Source organism: Pteropus vampyrus, unplaced genomic scaffold (assembly GCF_000151845.1).
Source record: "Pteropus vampyrus isolate Shadow unplaced genomic scaffold, Pvam_2.0 Scaffold88, whole genome shotgun sequence".
NCBI lineage: Eukaryota > Metazoa > Chordata > Mammalia > Chiroptera > Pteropodidae > Pteropus > Pteropus vampyrus.
Genome location: NW_011888869.1, coordinates 2,218,523 through 2,241,794, shown reverse-complemented (window position 1 = coordinate 2,241,794; position 23,272 = coordinate 2,218,523). Strand labels below are relative to the sequence as shown.

The 23,272-nt window shown below is 30.0% G+C and overlaps 1 protein-coding gene across 4 annotated transcripts in view; it reads left to right on the top strand.

The window, feature by feature from the left end:
• FSTL5 (follistatin like 5) overlaps positions 1 to 23,272 on the top strand; it is a 567,145-nt gene that overhangs the window by 274,393 nt on the left and 269,480 nt on the right. For all 4 annotated transcript variants that reach the window (XM_011363692.1, XM_011363689.1, XM_011363693.1 and 1 more), the window contains one exon: positions 20,236 to 20,432. In XM_011363692.1, coding sequence (XP_011361994.1) covers positions 20,236 to 20,432 — 197 coding nt within the window. The remainder of the gene's footprint in view (positions 1 to 20,235; positions 20,433 to 23,272) is intronic.

Genomic DNA, 23,272 nt, shown 5'->3' with positions numbered 1-23,272 from the left:
ACACAGAAATAGAATAAAGGTTTAAGTAATTTTTGGAAGGCCTAATGCAGAATTCATGTAGCATTCTTTTCAAAACAGCAGCAAATTAATTCACTATTGAATTTGTAAACCGAATATAATATACACTGGGTACTAGGATACCAAGAAAGCTCTGAGCTCAATATATGTCTTACACTTTAATTGTCTCTGTGGATTCTTTCCATAATAATAGGAGAGAAATAACTTTTCACAGATAGTGAATTATTAAGTTTCAAAATTATTTTCAAGCTATTACTGCAAAATGAATTCATCTCTACTTTCTTCAAGTGTGAATTTCAGGAGGCATCCTTCTGTTCACTAATACCGTGAATATCATTAGTGATGGAACAGAATGATTTTTCAAAATCCCTCCATACACATATGAATGGGGTTTTTCCAATAACAGCATTTGTATTCTTAATTTTCCATGTTCTAGCAACAACAATACCTAAATTGAATATGCTATTTGAGATATAGCACCTGTCAGCCTTTAAATTTTGCTTAAAATATACCAAAGCATTCTAGGTATTGATTTAATAATAAAGATAATTAATGTATGGGATTTGGAAGGATGAAATATACATGCTTAATAAAGTTGCTCATGTAGTAAAGTTTACCTTTTTTTTTTTACCTGACTAGTTGAATGGATATTGGAGTAGAGCAAAATGAGTGTTCCATGTCATTTCCCTGTGTACATTGTCTATCTCATCTTTGCCAGAGTCTTCCAGTTTGGAAAATTATAAATGTGCTCACTGTGTTAGAAAATATTATCAATATGTATACACACACACACACACACACACACACACACAGACACAGTACCTTTACATTGACTACTTAGAGAAATGCTTAGACTATAATTAATGTCCCAGAACTAACTCTTGTGGGGAACAATTAACTTTCTTTCATTTTATGATCAAAGGCTGTGCTTATTTTAAACACATAACAGAAGCAGTATAAATATGATGTGGTTCTATCTTCAAGCACATATGAAGGGAGAATTCAAAGAATCCATTATTTTCCTAAAAAGGAAAATATAAAGGTTGACCAAAATAGTCTTTGCATGTAAAGCATAACACACTATCTAAATATTTTTTTAAAGTATACACAGACATGAAAACTTTCAATAACTGCATGATTTTATTCCTATCATCGACTGACTATCATTATAAAGTAAGATTCCATCCTCGAATACTGTGCGAACAAGGAGAAAGACGTCTTCAAAGAATGTCATATCCTGCAGTTTATTTGCTGGGGAGAAGGAAGCACATTAGTACTAGAGGCACAACAGGAATCTCTCTTTAATCTGTCCTTCATGCATTTCAATCACAGCTCATCGGGTGTTCAAGAAACTTGATGGAATTCATGCTATGTAGAGACATTTTTCTCAAAAAGCTTTTTTTTTTTTTTTGTATTGTTATTATCCATATTGTATTAGCTAGGTAAGATACTTATAAATATTTATGTATAACACAGTAGTAAAATAATATATTCGACTACAGTTTCATGAGAATGTATCAGTCATACTGAAAATTCTGATTATAGTATATTTAAAACTGAATGCTGTGCTGGATAAGAGATTTTAAATTTGAGACCTAGAAGGTCTGGAAGGAGGAGAGGATTTTGCTTTCCAATTAGGAACATAGAGTGATAAAACAGAAGGATCTCTTGATATTGTAGCAATGATTCTTTCTTATATTTCTCTGAAGAGATTTTAAAGAAAATCTCAAAAGAAAATCTCAGACCCCTGGAAAGCATAAGACTGAGAAAGACTCTCTGGTCCCATTCATTTCTCCACAAAATAAATGAGCATTGAGTGAATACATAAACCCAAATGGAACCCCTACTGTTTTCCAATTATGCTGTATACTAGCCATGAAAAGATTTGGAAGAAGTAATAATATAAGTCATATATGAAATATATAGTTTGATCATTATTCTTGTCCTCCCAGAAACACTTCTTTCCCTACAAAATAATGCACGAACAACAAAAATCTAAACATTAAGATGTTTACAGCAGTCAAAAAAAATACTGACTGCAAAAATGCTGCTTTATTTATTTTTCATCTCCATAATGTGACAAGTGTAACACATTTCATCACCTAATACCAATCCCTGCAGCTGCTTAATGAAACATAGCCACTGTCATTCATCATTCTTTTCTAATGGTTCTTAGTATTTCCAAACTTCTATCTTAAGAACTAAAATTAGTGTAGTCACATAGTCTATGATGAACTTACCAACTACTTAAAAAATATAAACAAAATACATTTCATAATAGTCACAAATTCTGTTATTTTATCCGGGATTATAAAATATTTGTTTATATTGAAGATATTTATACTACCTGAAGAACAACTTATTATAGTCATGATGCAGTTTATCGTTCACATTTTTTAAACTAATATGTTTTTGTGACACTTTCTGAGTTAAAACATGACCAAACCTTAATAGAAATGAACTTAAATTTCCAATTCCTATTTCAGTCACTTAGAAGTGCTAATTTATCAAAGCTGTATTCAACGAAATCTAAATTAAAAGTTAGCATTACTTAAAAGGTAAAGAAATCAGTGCAATTCTATCTCAATTCAGAGAAAAGTATGGTCTTTGTATATTCATTTCCATCTGCCAGCTTGAAAAAGATTTTTTTTAAAAGATTCTTTTAAAATTTAAATTTAGTCTACATGAAGGCTCTGAAATGTCCTTTGACATAAGTATTGAAAGGTGAAAATTGGCCAGGCCGTGTAGAGAAAGCTGCTGACGATGGCAGTTGACTAGCTCTTACATTCTAAAGAAAGAAATAAGTTTTGTGTGGAAATGTTCCTCTCAGCATCTTCTTTAAGAGGTGCATCTCTCTGGCTTGGGTTGGTTTTCTGTATTGTTTACTATATTTATCCCATTAAATGTAATTAATCACTGGAGACAGAGTTTATAGCATAAGCTTCACCTCTTGAACAATTTACTTAAAAATGATAGGTAATTTTTTTTTTTTTGAGATCCTCAGTGATTAGAAACACACATTAAGGATGAAGATGGGAAAGGGGTATTATCTCAGTGATAAAAATAAAATGTATAATTAGTGCCTCAAGATGAGACATCGTTTTTTCAATAATCATTCAGCCAAGTCTAATCTTAGCCTGTTTGTAGCATTCTGTACAACATCTGTATTATATGGTAATCTAAATTTGAACAGATGTCCTGAATGTTATGTCAATATTTGAATTGCTATTATGGCTATGACTCAATATTACTTTGTAAACATCCTTATTTCAAGTGGCTTGAATCACAGCGCAGTAGTTAAATACGCAGACTCTGGAGTTTAACCGCCTGATTTTATAACTCAGCTCCAGTATTCACTGACTATACCTCTTTTGGAGACTTACTCAACATTCTTCGACATAATTAATCCATCTATGAAAAGAGATAATAATTATCTCATAATATATTTGCAAGAATTAAATGTGTTAATACTCAGCTTTTTATATGTTACATGGTGAACGTTTACTTACAACTGGTTGTTGTTATTTATGTATTACTTAGGTTTTTCTTCCCTATTTCTTTTTTGGATTCAGACAAGTCATTCATTGTACTAAAATGTAGAATATGTAAACAAGATTTCTAGTGGAGAATAGAGAAAAATGGTAAAGCAATTTGAGTCAAACATCTTTGCTTCTACTCAAAATAGTTCAGGCAAAAAAAAAAATTATCTTTTCACTTATTTTACCTTTACAAATGTCAGAACATCATAAAGGAATGTCTTTAAAATGAACTAATATCACTAACATCTAACGCAAAACATTTGTAAGTAGAGTATCAATAGTTTTATTTGATCTTTCATACGTTACTCACCACTGTGGTGATGTATTCTGTTTACATTGAAAGGAGAATCTAACATTTGGGCTGGAGAGGTTAGCTATGTGCCATAAATTATAATGAACTCTTTACATATAGTATAATTTAATCATTTCAAAAATGCATGAATTAAGTTTTGATATCACTATATTAAATAAGAACATTAAGGCATTGAAAGATAAATGACTCATTCACACTTACAACTGGTATATGTTGGAGTTAGGTTCTTAACCTACACACCTTGGCTTTTGGTAATAGAGAAGTCATTTAATAATATATGATTTTATTATGTCATATAAACCTATAATATCATATATCATATATCATATAAACCTAATCCAAGGTTTACCTTTAGATGTTTGTTAGAGTTTTACTGTAATGACTTCACAGCCCATCGTAATTTCCCTCAGGTCCCTGAATCCCATCCCCTTTCCCATTTCCACAATTTTCACTTTTCTTCCATTTCACACAGTTTAGAAATTCAAATCTTTTTGATGTTCTTTCTTTATTAACTTAGATTATTCAAGTAAAATACTTTTGCATATAACATACCAGATTGTGCTAAAAATTAGACTTCGCTCACCTCTAAAGCACAAAAACTTTGTATTTTTTTTGTTATTTCCAAATGACTGCATCACTGGATTATATTGCTGTGAGTTAAAAACTTCAGTGTTCATATGAATTACCTGAAGAGCCTATTAAAACACAGATTGTTGGGCCATACACCTAGAGTTTCTGATTCATTAAGTATTGATTGGGGCTCTGAATTTGCATTTGGAGTACAATGTAAGACCACTGGTATAGACTAATATAGTACATTTTTAAAATGCTATCAATAACTATGTTCTCATAAATGTTAAGTACCATCTTTATTATCAATAATATAAACATTGTTATTTTTAACCCTTGACAAAATCTAACTAGCAGAATAACTATATTATAGAGAGGTTGATAAACATTTGCTTCTAAGATTATTTTTTTTTCCTTCTCCATTTATTGGATATGTTTCTATATTTCATAGACTAGCAAGAAAACTTTCCAGTAGAGTAGGAGGCTATAATCCAATTTGTTAGTTACGATTGTCTCATGTCAATCATCAACACTTGGCAGGCTATAAAGTAGCACAGACTGTTAGTTAGCCAAACTATCATAAGCTGAAATTCCAGCTCTAGGATTTCTTAAATCTGTCCCCTGATTAAATTACTTAACCTCTATGTGCCACAGTCCCCTGATCTAAATATGAAGCAATAATAACATTTATCTCATTAGATAGTTTTAATATATATATCTATATGATTTATATATATAATCACTTAGAAATATACACAATGAGAAATATATGTTTTCACTTTTACTTTGATGATGACATTATTCTTTATGTAGTGTAAAATATTTTTCTTCAAGAAAACCATATTTCTGACAGCTTTATAATAGAAATATTTATGATAGAAAATCCTTCAAAAGTACAATTTAATGAAACAACAAATATGTTTTGCTACTTATGAGGAAAGCAATTTCTTATTCTTGAGAGCATTACATTCATTAAAAAATCTATTTGTAATTCTCTAATAAACACAGTACTTACAAAACAGAACTTACCTTTTGTTTTAAAATCCATTTTTTTCATAGTGTTCCATGTACTTTATAATTGGAATTTAATCATTAGAATGGATCAGTTGTTTGGCCAAGTATTTATTTCAATTTCTAATTTTGGAGACTTGTCATTTTCATGCAAGAATAGCTAATAGTGCCAGTGTGGTAAAAAATAGTGTTTTACCTGATTAAAACCAAATTAACATAAACAAACTATTTTAAGAAAATTAACTTCTGTACTGAATATCATTAAACAGTTCCCAGAATGTTACCATGCCCAACTTATAATAATTTTATTATGTATATGGACATTTAAACAATTTGAGTGAAACATAATTCTTAGTGTGCATCTTCAATATACTTTTTATGACATGACCCTACTAAATAGATAGTATGAAATCTTTTCTGAAAGAAATAGAGCAACCAGTAAGCAGAGACCTCTCAGAAATTTTAAAGTATCCAACATAACTACACTAGACATGAAGAGTTAGTGGGTTGATGAAAGCAGAACTGCATAACATGTTTCTGTTTGGACTTAATACAGAAAGGAATAGCGAGCTATTTAAAGGTTTAGAGCAGAAAAGACACCTGAAATATTAAATTGCAGATTACTTTAGCAGTAATTAGATTGAAGTCGGCAGGGTTAAAAAGCAAAGAGAGTTCAAAGTTAGGCAGTTAGGAAATTAATGTCGAAATTAGATAAATGATAAAGGAGTACCGAGTTAACTTATCTACTAATAGTATGAATGGAGAATTATAACAGATATTAAGAAGGAAAGATGAAAGAAAGCCAGCTGAGATTGAGCATTTATCTCATCACCTCCTTAAGACTGTAGTAAAGGGAGAATAAAAGAATTCCTTGAAAAAGTTGGGTCACCAATGAAAGGAATTTTAAATAAATTTCTCAAGACACAGACAACAATAAAGTTATTTCTAGAATAAACATGTATGATAAAATACCCAGGGGAAGCACCAAAATAATAAGAAAAAAAAAAGCCTATAAATTTCAAATCAGTAACCAGAAAATAATGAAATAAAATTAAAACAAGTAAAAAATTTATCAAAAAAATAATATATATATATATGTGTATATATATATATACACACACGCACACACACACACAAGAAGAAGACAGTAGTGAGCACCAAGAAACATTATTGAAACAAGTCCAAAGATATCAATCATTATAATTATCTTAGCCCATTCAGGCTGCTATAAGAAAATACCATAGACTGGGTGGCTTATAAACAATAGACATTTATTTCTTATGGTTCTGGAAGGTGTAAAGTTCAAGATCATATTGCCTGTGGAGTCAGTGTTTGGTGAGGGCTTCTTGGTTCATAGACAGTTGTCTTTTCACTTTGTCCTCACACAGCAGAAGGGATTAGGGATCTCTGTGAATCTTCTTTTATAAGTGCACTAATCCAGTTAGAAAGGGCTCCACCCTCATGACCTAAGCATCTCCCAAAGGACCTATCTCCTAATACCATCACATCGGGCATTAGAATTTTAACATATGGATTTGGGGGGAACACGAACATTCATATCATAGCAATTATGTATATAAACGAACAAGTCTTGTCAATTAAAAAAAGGTGTGAGATTTCTAAAATACATTAAGATTAAAATAACATAATTTATATGATGACATTTTTATCATCTCTTCTCATCTTACACCTTACATCCTTCCTTAACATTTGTCCTCAAGCTATAGTCAAGTACTGAAACAACTTCATAAGGTATATTAAGATTAATTATCAATAAAATAAGTTCAAACTTCTGTTTTAAGAACTAGAATTTGTGCTGACCAAGTACTGCAGGTGAGAAGTATACAGAGTTTCACCTCATACTGTATTTAGATTTAAATGCAAAGGATTTTCTTGTTTCTATTTTTCAAATTTCAAAAGTAGATGCTTCTTGGAGATATCTTGCCTCTTTTTTATAGTATAGACTCAAATAAAAGCAATACTCAGTATAGCACCTAAGCAAAGTCATTCAGTCTTGTGTATAGAAAAACTAAATATCCCTTGGACATCAACTCTAACTCAGTCTTCAAAAGAATATATAGGAACCTGAAATGAAAATCAAAACAAATTACTTATTAGATATTTCGTTCTGAAGTTTTCAATCTCAAAAACCTTGAAAATGTATCCCATATTTGAATACAACCATTAATACTGAAATTCTTATGTTCATATTTAAATAAAAATATGTCATTATTGTATTCTCTTTTCTACCATCCCATAGAGATCTACAATAAAAATGTAATATGCTGATAAATTATTCATTTTCTCTATGAAATAATATTTTGGTTATGATAAATCTTATTCAAGATTGAATTAAGTTAGCATTAAAATGGCAAGATATTACTTTTTCAAAACCATCAGCTATCTTCAAGATTAGCAATAATACAATGCCTCATAAAGTAATTTTAATCATAAAATGATTAAAGAAGTTAGAAGAATTCAAACTTTCTTAATATATTTATATTGATATCACTCAAAATTAGTTTAATGTGATAATATGTTACTACTGTGAAGCTCCAAATGTGATAATTTGTGGATTCTTGTATGAAAACGAAAACTTTAGTTCTAAATATTGTAGTGTTATTCAGAGTTTTGCCTCCACAATTATTTCAAAGTTAAAGCATAGTTTTGTCAATAACAGAAAAGGAAAGTTGAATAAATATAAACGAAATATAGCCTTGATTTCAGTGCTAAAAGATAGAAAGCTACACATTTTTAACTATGTACTCAAAAAGAAATGAACTACGAGACAAAATTTGTTCCCTGATTAAAACACACACACACACACACACACACACACACACACACATACATACATTTACTGATTTTATAGTTTTTACTATGCATGTGTATGTTTTCGGAGAGAAGTTATATCTCAAAGAAGAGACTTGGTTCCTGGCTAGAAGAGGGAGTCCCATATCATCAAGCTTGCTCTGTAGTGAATGAGAGGGTTCTTCCTACCCCTTATCTCAGAGGTTCTCAGCCTGACTGTGCCTGTCCACTTTTTTGGTGTTCCTTTCTGGATTTCAAATCGCTAACTCCTTTTACATCCAGAAAATTTAGTTATCACTTTAAAGATAATTAGATAAATTTGGGGAGAGTTACTAAGGTTATCAAGTAAAATTTAATAAAAGTTTTGAAAACACTTGTATCAAAAAATTGTTCATTGTTTATTTAAAATTCTAATTGGACTGGTTGTCCTGAATTTTTATTTTTTAAATCTGTCAACTCTAGTAATAACCAACATGCTCATTTACTGCACACCTTCAGTTATTTCTCTTTTTCTTCTTTTTAAAGTAGATATTGTGGTATTCTATAAATATTTAAATTTTCATGTATATTTGTATACAAACACACATTTCACCTTTGGACAACTATGGAGTTAGGGGCATTGACTCCTTGTGCAGTTGAGCATTTGCTTATAACTTTTGTTTCTCTAAAAACTTAACCATACTAGTTGTCTGGTTGCCCCTCAGTATCTGCAGATGGTTTGTTCCAGGACACCCTACAGAAGCCTAAATCTGTGGACGCTCAGGTCCCCTATATAAAATGGCATAGATATCAAAACATACAGTCAGCATCTGCAGATTCCTAACTGGAGTTCAAAAGCAGCACAGGTATTTATTGAAAAAAAAATCTGTGTATAAGTACCTCATGCAATTCAAACCCATGTTGTTCAAGGGTCAACTATATATGTATATATAAGTTATCTTAAGATAAATTGAGATTACTAATCCTCTCTATGTAGAGGGTATAGACAGATACCTGGTTACTAAGTTTACCTCACTACTACAATAAAATTTAGATGATGTACATAGTGAAAGAATAGGAAAAAATTGTAACAGTTTTATATTGATTTACTTGATGCCAATCATTGAAACTTTATAGATATAAAACTCAGTTCTAGGACTTGTAGATAATTAAAAAAAAAAATCCAAGTGGTCCTCACCATCAGCGTACTAAAACAGAAAAAAATATATCTTTAAAAAAATTAAAGTTAAAATGGGGGTGGGAGAGAAAGAGAGAGAGAATAAATGTGATTCAGATAAAGCTCTATCAAAGTTTAAAGAGAGAAACAAACATAACCATAAGCCCCAGCTAAGGCCTCTATATTTCCAAGATGGAAGGACTGACAACACTGCCTAGGTTGCCCCTGCCAGCTGGGCATCAAAAGTGAAGGAGACTTAGAATGCAAGTCACTGAAAAAAGTTTTTATTAGAATTCATACTGAAAAAGCTTATTCAAAGTAAAATACTAAAACAATGCCCAGCACTAAATAATAAATGTAAGGTTACCATCAGCTGTAGATAGCATGAAGGCACTTGGCCAGGATAATAAGTGGGACTGAAAACCATCGGCACCTCACTTTTCAAGCCAGGTACCCTAAGATGAGTTTGTATTCACCAAGAAATGCTTTCTTCTTTCCACAAAAACAATATTTGCTTGCAAAGTTTTGTTCCCAGAGTTTTGACCACTCAGGTGAGTGCCTTTCTTAATTCACAAGAAGGCACAGTAAAGTCTAAGAAAGAACCCTGTTAGATGTGCATAGTAATTGGAAAATTATTTTGAATCGAACTAATTCAAATATTGAGTCTTCAGGAAACAATAGATCTTGATATTTTTGTTTGTTGTATGGTCTTTAAAAAAAAATTCTTTTTTTTTTTTTTCATAATACCATAATAAGCAAGTGATATTATTTTCTCCATGAAAGAATTTTACAATGATTAAAATAATAACCACTTAAAGTAAATTGGTGCTATAAGTATAGGATATATGCTTTAGAAAGGTGAAGAGTTAATTCAGTAAGTTCTATCTTTTTAAACCTTATTTTGTTAGTAATAAAGAATGGGAAAATTAAAAGTTATTCCATAAGTTTGCCTATACAATATATTTTCTTTTGACATTCTTTGTTCAACTTGCTAAAGGTAAATTCAGACTCACTATGTATATTCACTTATATAACTTAAATGATATATGATTATTTGTATCTAAAAAAATCATAAGCACATTAGGCCTTTTTTGCTTCTAAGAAAATTATATATTTTGAATGTTAATTTTTTAAAAGTTAAATCATTATTCTCATGCAGATATAAAGTAAACATGTTAAATTTTAATGAACTCATTATTTATGAGGAAACTATGCAGATATTAAAATCAGTTCAAAATGTCAAACAGCCACACATTTATACGGAGTAAACAATTGTATAAGTAAACCTACAGACAGACATGAACCTGACTTTTTCCGCGAAGAGGGGAGAGAGATCAGTTAATTCTCTTCCAGTTAGAATTCATTTGCAAGTCCATAGACAAGATTTATTTTTCATTAGTATCAGTTATCTGCAATTTACAGAATAGTAAAAATACTTCAAAGGCAATGAAAGGCTAAAGTCAGATAACCCAGAAATTCATGTTATAAATAATGAATAATTTCCACTACAGACACCTAATAATTTCTTTGCTTATTCCAGACTCTTTAACCGAACTATACTAGAAATCAATATGTGGCCTAAACAACACACAAATTACACAAAGTGATAATCTTTATATAGAGATTATATAAGTTACTGTCATTTTAATTATGGAGCCAAGATGAAATAAATTTAATTGAAGAAAAATTAGAAATTCTATATCTACTGTCTTTAGACATTTTACACATTTTTAATATTTTTTCTTGTGTAAACATATTCAAAACTCATATGATTTTAGATTGTAACAAAATTAACAAGAAAAGTCAAATTAATGAAAAAGCAACTTATCATAGAAAGTTATCTTGAATTTGTCTTTGACAAAGCAACTCATAGGCTTTTTCTGAACATAAATGAGTACCATATCAAAGGACTAGATCTCTACATGTACTGTTATTACTCATATTAATATAACCACAGATTTTGTTTTATGTAGATACACACATCCTGGCATATGATAAAAATCAAAATGTCAGCTGGATTTGACAGAAAACTTTGCATTTCAAAGTAAGGCAACATCTCTTTTTTTCTCATAATCGTCTATCTAATTTGCAGCAGTTAGTCAACACTTTTTCATTTTTACAAAACGGACTTTCAGCATAGAAAGTTGTGTGATAAAAGCATCTTTACTCCTTCCACTGAACTAATCAATGTTTTAGCAGTCTCTTTATAAAGAAATCTTAATACTCCTTAAAAATGTTCATGGTCATGATTTGGCCATGATTATCTTAATTTCACTCTTTACAAATCCCCCCTTTTATCAATCATACCTTCAATTGTTATACACAGTCCAATGACTCACAAGTCCAATTCATCAACTCTTTCCTTCCTTCTAAATTATAGAATTTCTAAACTATTTCCTTTCCCCTCATTAAGGCCTCTACCAGAATATACCACAATTACCTCAAACTCAACTTATTTAAAATTAATTTATCATTTTCTCTATATTTATTTGCTCACTGTTTCATAAGCCCAATTCCTACCGATGGCATACACAGGCTACACTTAAGGTAGGTACTTTCTGGTATTAATTAGTCTATCTCCTCCTAGTCACATCACTTATATAGTTTGTCCTCTGCCTTTTCTATTTCCTAAATAAATTTATTCCAGGTCATAATGAGCTATTGTTAAAACATTATGCATACTCATAAGAAAGTACATGGTTTAATAGATATTTGTTACTTATCTTGTGTGACTATGTGCGAATTACAATGTTGAATAGTGTCATATTTTTAAGGTACTATATAATGCTAAGGAATTGAACAGTTAGCATTCATAATCTTCTAGAAAACAAAACAATGAACATTGCATATAGGTTATACACAATCAAATGTTCTTACTATATAGTATTTTCTCTATAAGTTACTCAAATTTTAGAGAACAGTAGGAGTCCATTTTGGAAATATTCCAGAAAGCTGTTATATAGTAGAGAATAGCAGATTCACATCTAGCTGAAGAAGTATCCACTCGATCATTTAACTATTTAACTACTAGGACCAGGTCTTACTAGAGAACTCTGAGTAATCCTTTTCTACAGAGGAACACAGAATGGTAAAATCATTTATATTTATTTGGTTGGTTTGGGGATAGTGGGAAGGTAATTAATGCTAACATCCATGCTATGACCAATGAAAACACTAAATATCATATGACACTCATAGGACAATGTCTCCTGAAGGTCAACTGTGCTTAGAAGTAATGACAATTAACATATAGTTATGAATGCCACAAGGATATAACTTTTTTTCAGGATACATCTATTCAGATAAATTATTTATACATGATCATTGGCTTGAGATAAGAAAAGTTAATAACGTGAAAATGCCTACATACATAAAAGACACATAAGATTCCTTCTGAAATCTAACAAGTTATAAATTATTATATATATTAACCCATTTCAAGATTAAGGCTGTATGAAAGTATCTATCATAACAGCAGCAACACCATGAATGTTGCTGTTGTGATGTTTAGAATGTAGTAGTATTTGAATATTTATAGTTCATTGAAATTAGATTTATTTTGTAAAGAATATTTCTTGATGTTAAATTTGATGGGATAAAGAAATGGCCAGAGTTGATGCCCACTCATGACTATTATCTCTTTGCTTGGCAAAAATGAATGAATAGAGTGCGTGTGTGTGTGTGTGTGTGTGTGTGTGTGTGTGCGTGTGCGTGTGTGTGTGACAGAAGTTCTATTTTTCACTATCACTTTTGTATTTTTCTGTGATAAACAAGGCAAAAAGTAGCTGAGATATTAGAAGGCAAGAAGCATATGAACTCCAGAAAAAAACACGCAATTATGCTTATAACTTTTAACACCAAATTAGTGTAAAGCCCAGGGCTCCTGAATAAACTTCAGGAAGAAATTAACTCATCCTTTACCTTCTATCACACATACATTTAGCATTAAATTTAATGCTTAAGAAAGAGTACTATATTCCTGTAAGAGTACTTTTCTGGGTTTTTTCCAGACCAAGTCACTGTGCTTAATGGCTGCTTAATCTATATTTCCCATGTAGCAGCATTACAGTTTTTCTCTGTAATTGTTGTTTATAAAATTTGCCTGGTAATTGTATCACTATTTGACTTACATTTTTTGAAATTGTATTGTTATGTATGTACATAATCATGATGTTTAGGCAGACTTGGTGAGTCATTCATGTCATTATTATATAATGTCCCTAATAATTGTCAGGAAAATTAAAAATCTTACCAACCAAAACACCTCTTCATCTGAACAGAAAAGGCTTTAGTACTGAGTATGCATATTGGATTGGATGCATGCAGGGAGTCCTCAGCATATTAAAGTTTTTAACAAAGTTTTACACAAAATTTTAGAATAACATGAAAGAAAGAACAGTTAAAGCTTCTTTATCTTCTCAAGAGACAAGTAGATGCACCTTCTGAGTTCTGTAGTAGAGTCATGAGTTTCTCAACCTTTTATGTAAAGTCAAATGCCAAGCCTATTATTGGGCTTACTATGTTTTTAAGAATATGGTATAGTAATTGTATTTACTTCATAGGTTTATTATAAAGATTGAATAAATTGTCTGTAAAACTTAGCACAATGTCAGAACACAATCATTGCTGTGTAAATAATAGATCAAAATTATTATGTGCCTATGGCTTCACAGATATAAATAGTATGCTCTGTAACATCAATACAAACACTAAAATTTTCAATGAAAACCACATTTTTGAGTGATCTGATAAAATTAATGGACAAGATTTTTTAGTATTCAAGAGTACTAAGAGATCTTCTCTTAACAGAGTTACACAAGGCTGAGTTTCCACTATATTTGATGCAATAACAGACTTACTTTTTTGTACACTGGTTAATTTTTCACAATTTTTGTCAAATTATTTGAAAATCAAAGAAAGTCTTTTATATATTTTTACTCCTAGAATTAATATAAATTCAGGTAATATAAATCAAAATTCATAACCTCTATAAAACACCAGCTACCACAAAAAGAACTATAGGATCTATGTCATATAATATTTCAAGCACTATGCACTCACATTTTAAGAACACTCGTGGGATTATAAGAAGATGGACGGTCTTACATGTCATTTACAAAATATTTGTTGTTCGCCAGAAAAAAATTATTAGAAAAAAATTTAATTCACGAACTTTTTAATAATATTAGCTTTCATATATTGTATAGGAGGTATGACTTTTCACATGAAGCATATATTTTCTGGGTTCTTACTCTAAAGATAATAACTTAAAAATTGTTAAATTTACTAAGTATCAAAATAACACATTTAATTAGTTATGATAGTTAATACTCTATGTTGTATTTACATCTGGTAAAATAAATTTATATTTTTTATTTAGGTTTTTTGAGAATTCTAGATTATCAATTTCAACATTACATTGTATTCTATTTTATTTTGTTGTGTTTTCTATCAGCATTCTCTGTATTGTTACTTTATGTGACTGTACTTGGGAGGATGATGAGCTAAGGTAGTACTAGTAATAGCTAAGCTCTGTTACCTTTGAAGAATATAGTTAAAAAACAGGACAGAGTGCCTAACCTTGTCCTAAACATTTTAATTAATCTTGTGTCAGAGTTAAGAGAGCAAAATGACGTGGTAACTAGAGCATCTTTATTTAAATTTAAATACATAGTCACATTTGCCAAACTAAAAAATCAAGTCTTTTGTTACCACTGCTTATATAGATTTATAGGCAGTTGTCAATTCTGAGTATTCCATTTAATTGACCAAAATTATATCACAAGTAGCGAATATTTGGAGAATGGATGTTTAACTCATAATACTTTCTTTTATTTTCAGTAAGATTAATTCTCAAACTTAATAAGTTAGCATGTCAATTAAATTGTGTTTTTTAATCATTTTCCTTTATTCAACAATATGTAAAGAGATATTAAATTAAGATAAATCAAATTTCATGTGTGGAGAGAATGGGAGAAGGATCAAGGAACCAATATCTCATAAAATATAGTCATTTATTAACTTAAAAATTTTCCTGTAAAACAGAAATGAGATACCACTATATCCTGATTAGAATGGTGAAAATTTACCATCTGATTTCACCATCTGAGCACATCTAATGCTGGTGAGGATATGGAGCAACAGAAACTCTCACACATTGCTGATAGGAAACTGAAAGGGTACAGCCATTTTGGAAGACAGTTTGGCGGTTTCAGACAAAACTAAACATAATCTTACTACCATTCAATAGTTATGCTCTTTGGTGTTTACCCAGAGAAGTTGAAAAGTGATATGTGAATGTGTTTGCACTAGAGAATTCCTAGAATTAGAATAATATCTGAAACAGGATAGATTTACATTAATTTTATGTATAACTGTAATATACTTTTTAATAAGAACATTTAAGTCATGTTTATGTAACACAAAACAATTTACAACCTTATCATTTTGACATTCAAATGGATATTTTAGTTAAAGATTTGTTTGTTTTAATTCTATTCAGACTACTTTTAACCAAGATAACTTTAATTCCTTTATACCCAGTTTAACAACTTATAAATTAACATAAATATAGTAGTTTTCTCTGTTAATTTCATTCATATAAGTGTACTAAAATTTTGACATATTCTTCATGCTATAAATAGAAAACATTTTTTCTAAAAATATGTAAAAGTGTTCTATTAGCAATTATTGAAGTTTGAGGAAAAATAGTTTTAATCTACATTCTAGTAAATGCATAGAGTTGATACTAAAATAAAAACATTATTCTTTGAATTTTTAAGATTTCAGCTTATACTAGAATCAAAATAATCAAATTTTAACTATAAGTGTTCAAAATAGAAAAATGGTATTCTTATATACTTAGATTTGAATATTTTTGTGTTAAAAAATGGTACTTTTTATTGGTGGATGAGAGAGATGGATAACGTGAATTCGAAGAGATAAATTACAGCCTTTGGAAAACATGTAATACTAAGCATAATTGATATAATTTATAATTTTTAGCACTTATGTACTCAAAACTGATGGTTGTACTATCAGATACATAAAATGTAATTATCTTCAGTTACATAGTGACATGAAGAGGCACTTCTAGTTACACAGGTGGGGCCATTTGAATGTCAGAGATTCTGCATCCTTCTAGGCCTCACAGGGGCTGATAGATTTTAACTGTCATTATCAAATGACTCTGAGTCAAAAATCAGCACTGCACCAGCATCACTGTATTCATGGAAAGAAAGATGGTACAGATACTATGACATTGTGACCTCCTTTGTCTTGTTCTCAATGTCTAGAACAGGGACAGCAGAGATTTCCTACTGGTCACCCAAAGCAGGAAGTGAATTCATGAAAGAATTCCATTCTTTTAGCAACACCAATCTAGCACCGCCTGCTGATTAAGTTTTAAAGAATCCTACCTAAGTGAGCAGTTAAACAAACAAAAATATCTTACCTTCCTGCCTGATGTTATTCTTAGATGAGGCCATGATTTCTAAATATCTCTTGATGTTTATTAACAAATATCTATTCTTCATTAATAATTCTGCTTCTTCTTCTTTCACTTTGAAACTTATTTAAAAAGTAGTAAACATTTAATATTTCTAAATCCTCACTTTGTTTACTCTATAACCCATTGTAATATGAATTCTGCTCCATTTACTCACTAAAATTTTTCTTTAAATCACCAATTACCTCCAATTTAAAAAATTCAATGGGTATGTTTTATTGTTTATCTTACTTTTATTCTGAAACATTTGACATTTTATCTTACCTTCTTTCTTGAAAAGTTCTTTTCTCTTTACCTTCATCCTTTTTAGTATTTTTTTTTTGTAATTTTCCTGCTACTTCTCAGATACTACTCTTTTTTATTTTTTCTTTTTGTGGTCTACTTTCTCTACCTGCAATTTAAGCAGTGATATTGCCTGGAGTTTAGTATTATATTTGTCTTTCACTTTACAAATAATCCTTGGACAAATTTACTGAATCCATGTATAAGTTGATTTTAAAATTCAGTTCTGAAGATGAACGAAGTAGAGAATAAAGGATAAGGAAGATATTGCTTGTGAGCAAAAATAATTCTGCTCCTTTCTAGCTCTGTAACTTTGAACAAGTTATTTAATCTATCTGTGCCGTGGTTCATCATCGGTACAGTGGTGATAATTATATTGTCCATCATTTTTGGATTGTTGTGAAAGTTAAGTGATTTAACATGTACAAAGTTCCTGGCACGTAGAAAGCTTGCATTACATGTAATCTATTATTAATTACAGATGCACCTATTTACTACTGAAAAAATCTGTAACATGGATTTTTTATTAAATCTATAAATTCTATCATTTTATATAATTTTATGTTTATTGTACATTTCCATAGACTATGAATAACTTAACTGCAATGCGTTTATTTTTATTTTATTTGGATTGCCATCAATACCACATTCTTGGACCTAGGAAATTTATAATTGGAAATAAAAATATTAATAGCATTCTGACAATCACATTTCTTGATTACATCAGAACTCTAGTGTAACAACCCAAACCGTATCCCTTTTCCCAATTTTTAAACGTAGTTAAAAGGTTTCCAGTGTTTGAATTCTATTTTCTTTTCTCTTTCTTTTTAAAATATATTGTTTAAATTTTAAATTACAGTTGATGTACAATATTATATTAGTTTCAGATGTATAACATAGTAATTAGAAGTGATCACCTCAATAAATCCAGTACCCATCTGACACTATACATAGTTATCACAATATTATTGACTATATTCCTTATGCTATATTTTATATACCCATGGCTGTTTTATAACTACTGATTTGTACTTCTTAATCTCTTTCCTTTCTTCACCCATCCCCCAACCTCCCCTAATTTGACAACCATCACGATGTTCTCTGTATCTATGATTTTGTTTCTATTTTGTTTGTTCGTTTGTTTTATTTTTTTAGATTCCACATATAAATGAAATTATATGGTATTTGTCTTTCTCTGCTTGACTTATTACATCTGCCTCTCACAACATTCCAATATCCTTGTTGCCAAGGACCACAGGTCTGCTCCTCCAAACTCCACCCCTTCTCATTTCCCCTGTCAATCTAATAAAAGGAGCTATAGATTCAAGGTCAAATACAGAAATCCCAGGTAGAGCTATTGGAATGGCTTATTATCCTTTTTCCCACTTTTTTCATTACACGTTTCTCTGTCTTCGTGAAACACATCCACATACACACACCCACTTACATGCATGCATACACACATTCATAAACCTACACACACACACACACATTTGAATGCTGCTTTTGTGTAGCTTTCAGAGACACCACAATTGCTACCTATCCCTCCAGATTTAATTACATCTCTCTTTCAGTGATTTTTTTTTGCTATTATAAAAACATTCTTATTAATATTCTTTACTCAGAACACAACAATGCAAAATTGACTTAATTTGTAGCACAAAGTTTATTTTGTTATAAAATAAGAAGTTGTTGATAGAATTGCTCAACAATGAAATTGATCAACAACAATAGTCATTTCACTGCCTTTGAAAAATAAGGTAAGCTCTCATCTCTCTAGCAGAGATTGTTTTCCATTTTGTCTTAAAAGAGAATGAGACTTCAAATATTGTTTTTCAACCCCATGCTTCTTAAACATATATTTAAAATTCTTTAGAAATCTTCTTTTAAAATGCTAGATTCTGTCAATTCCTAATTGTCAAAATTGACCATAAATATAAAGTTAGTTTTTTCCTTAAAAATATGTTTTAAAAAATTCTTAGATAATACAATATCTACTCTTTCATTTATAAATTACATTATGCACTGTATTTTCTGTAATATACTTTATATCACATTTGTTATCACTAGTATGCATTTCATGTTAATGCATCATTTAAAGACACCATTATGGGACTACCGTGAGTAAAGTCCTTTGTAAAATAATTATGTGAAGATTTTAAAAAATTGCAGTTATTTTTGAAGACATTAAGCCAACTAATTATTTTAATTAACTGTGATATTTTCACTATTGTGATGGTTATTATATGAGAGATACAGAAAATCTTCCATGCACCTTTACTTCAGTAAGCTTATACTTTAGTTATGGAGATGAAATTTGGAAAGTTAAAACTTCAAGATACAAAATGCGAATATATATCACATTATACACTGAGTGCTCTGAAAGAAGAGATAAACGAATATCAGAAAAACAAGTAAAGACTTTTGAGAGGATATGAATACGAGCTTAGTGTCATTAGAAATAGAATTAAAAGAAAATTTAACTCCTCATACACACAAATACACATACACAGGATCTTCTTCAAAACAATCCAAATATATAAACATACATCCAGTTAAAAATGTGCTGTAGTATTTTGGAGCCAGATATACATGCATTTAAGTGCAAAATTCAGCACAGTCTAACCCTTTGCCACTGGTAAGTCATTTTATCTCCCTGTGCCTCATGTTCAAAATCTGTGAAACTATCAATATAGGAATGTACAATGAAGATTAATACTGAAGATAGTATTTAAGCACTAGAGCCAATCGGAGCTATTATGTGTTTCTTTGTTCCTCATAGAACCAATGACTTTGATATAGAAAAAACACAGTAAATATAGTTATTAGATTTGATAAAAATTAAAATTTTCTATCCTACTGTAGAAATAGCCCATTTTTTCTTGCAAAATTTGTAAAGTATGCAAAGTAGAAACACAAAAATTATGTACAAAGTAATATATATAAGATATCAGCTTCTAAACATTGATAAAATAAATTATTTGTTTTTGAATATTGCTTGGAAAATAACTTAGTTCTTTTGTTACAGGAGATAACTGCAAGGCCACTGAATACAGCAAGATGAAAAGCATGCTTTTAGATTTACAAAATCAAAAATATATTACACAAGAAAATGAAAACCCTAACGGTGATGACATATCTCGGAAGAAGTTATTGGTGGATCAAATGTTTAAATATTTTGATGCCGACAGTAACGGACTTATAGATATTAATGAACTAACTCAGGTATGATTAATGATTAAATTAACGAATTTATTTCAATATGGCATATGCAATATATTTACATCTGTGTAAATTTTTTCAATATTAATGAAATATATATTTAATCTATATTATTTGAGAGTGAGGGCATAAATATTTTTAAGAGTAAAATTTGACTAATAGTAATGTTTATTTCAAGTAACTTTATATGATTTTTCAGTTTAAAAAGAGATTTATTTTTGAGAGGTTTCTGTACCTTAAATATCTAAAGGAATTACCAGTTATTTTACAGAATTTATAAGATATCTCCAGATATACTCTGGATACTTTGTAATGTTTAATTTTGTATCAGTCAGCAAAAGCTTATTTATCCAGTATTCAAGAGAACCATTGACCAGCAATTGAGCACAATTACACAATGTAAATAAATGATTTAAGATGGTGTTAAGTTAGTGACATATTCCAGTACTTTTTCAATAATCAAGGATCAATTATAATATATTTAATTTTGATTTAATATTAAGTCATATTATTAAATTTTATTTCTTGAAAATTGTCATCTAAATAATACATGTTATGAAAGAGTATATATTAATAAATGAAAAGTCCTTATGTGAACCATTTAGAAAAATAGAAAATTTTTATGCATGTGTCACTGAGACAAACTAGTTTGAAGGAAATTGTAATACCCAGATTAAAATATCTAAACTAGTTGTGAATAGTACTGGAAATATAAAATAAGAAACATAAGATTTCTCCAAAAATATACACAGATTTCAAGAAGTAATGGAGAGAAAAAGCCAATCTAAGGTGTCTAGAAAAATGGTGGTAGCACTGAGGAATAAAGTTGACCTATTCCTAGAGTATATTTTGAGGTAGATTATGCAGCTGTGCTTAGCATTTAATACAGTTTAAAAAAAATCAATAGTCTACTTCCATAATATCATATCATTTATCTCTTATGGTTAATTTTGTGGCTTATTTTAAAAACCTGACATTATAGAATATTGGTCTTATCATGCAAGTATTTCTAACCTTTGAAATAGTGTAACTTAGTTTAGAGACTTCATATCAATGTGATCTTGTGAGCAAATTGACTGTAGTTCTTGTCATTCCAGTTAATTCAAATATATATTATTTTCATGATCATTTTTGATTCAGCCTACATTTATTGAGTAGTTACTAAGTCCCATGCACTGCGACTTAAGCAATTGAATTCTGAATTATTAGTGTAAAATTAGAAAACTTTTAATTAAGATATCTCTGTTGTCATGTATTCATGATTTATTTTTCAAGAATTAAACTCTTTAGAATTTTATATTTATAGTAACAATAAGAAATGACCAGTTAATCACATTAAAATGAATTTGTAATTAAGGCATGCCACCTTGATCTATATGTGCCTAACATATTTGAATAGAGTATGTTTTTGTTTTTGTTTTTACTTCTTATTTTATCTTTTCAGTATTTTTAAGTTTTAACATGTTTATACCATTAGGCATTAGTTGGATACAAAACATGATCTGACCAAATCTAGTTATTATCGTAGTACCCACATCTACATCCAAATGAAAAACTGCTAATCATTAGAGAATGATAGTGGTAACACTTTACTTATATATTGTCAAGTTTCTGCTATGTTCAAGTTTGCATTAGTTTTCTAGGGCAGCCATTAACAAAATATTGCAAACTGTGTGGCGAAAACAAACTCTCACTAGAAGTCTAAAATCAAGATGTTGGCAGGGCCATACTCCCTCTGAAGCCTCTGGGGAAAGATCTTTTCTTGCTTCTTCCAGCTCCTGGTAGTGCCGGGCATTCCTTGGTATTCCTTGAATTGTAGATACATCACTCTAATCTCTGATTTCGTAGTCTCATAACTTTTTCTCTATATGTCTGACTTTTACATCAGCTTGCCTCCTCTTGAAATGACACCAGTCGTATTGGATAAGCATGTTCCCTATTCCAGTATGACCTCATTCTAAGTTATCTAATTACATCTTTAACAACTCTATTTCCAAAGAAGATCACATTTTGAGGTACCGGGGGTTAGGACTTTAAAATATTCTTTGGAAGAACACAATTCAACTCATAATAAAGTTCATCTGCTACAAAGTTTAGTTTTGTTTTCTCAGTTACCTTTGATTTGAACTTGCTTTATGCCTGAAAAGTGCCCTTCCAATTTATCTTAAAGTTATGATGTGAGAGCAGAAATGTTTGAAGTTTCATTTATATCTTGTGCATCTATGAGGTACATCCATATTGTCCATTTTTCCCAGAGTGTAAGGATCTGGGAAGGTAATGTTTATTAACCCTTTTCTGCATATATCCCATACCACATAAGCCACTTTTTCCTTCAGCAGTATAAAGTAAAAATGTTAGTATCTAATCCATCAACAATTAACTATGAGAAAAACAGGTTATAACAAGTATCCTGGAAAAGACATAATAAATTTCTAGCTATTTATAGCATAATTATTGCTTTTGACCTGTGTATTTTAAGGTTATGACTGCTTTTTAAGAACCTATATGTAAATGTTATAACCTATAATACCTATGATTTTATTCATAAACTTGGAAACATATAATATCATAATTTAATATAAAATTTAAACATAATTTAACTGAAAGTAAAGAGGGAAAACGATCTTAATGGTATCTGTTAATAATTTACAAGCTATTATTAGCAGAAAATGTAATATGTAACCTAAGATCCTTCCAATGACAAGTGAAAATTTAAAAAAAAGTATGATTTGGCTGTAAGTTTTCTAAATGTAACTGGCTGTACCCATTTTATTCTTACTCCACATTCTATTATGTGGAGTTTCGTTTGCAGACTTTCAAGTAAACTAGAACCTAGAGACCTG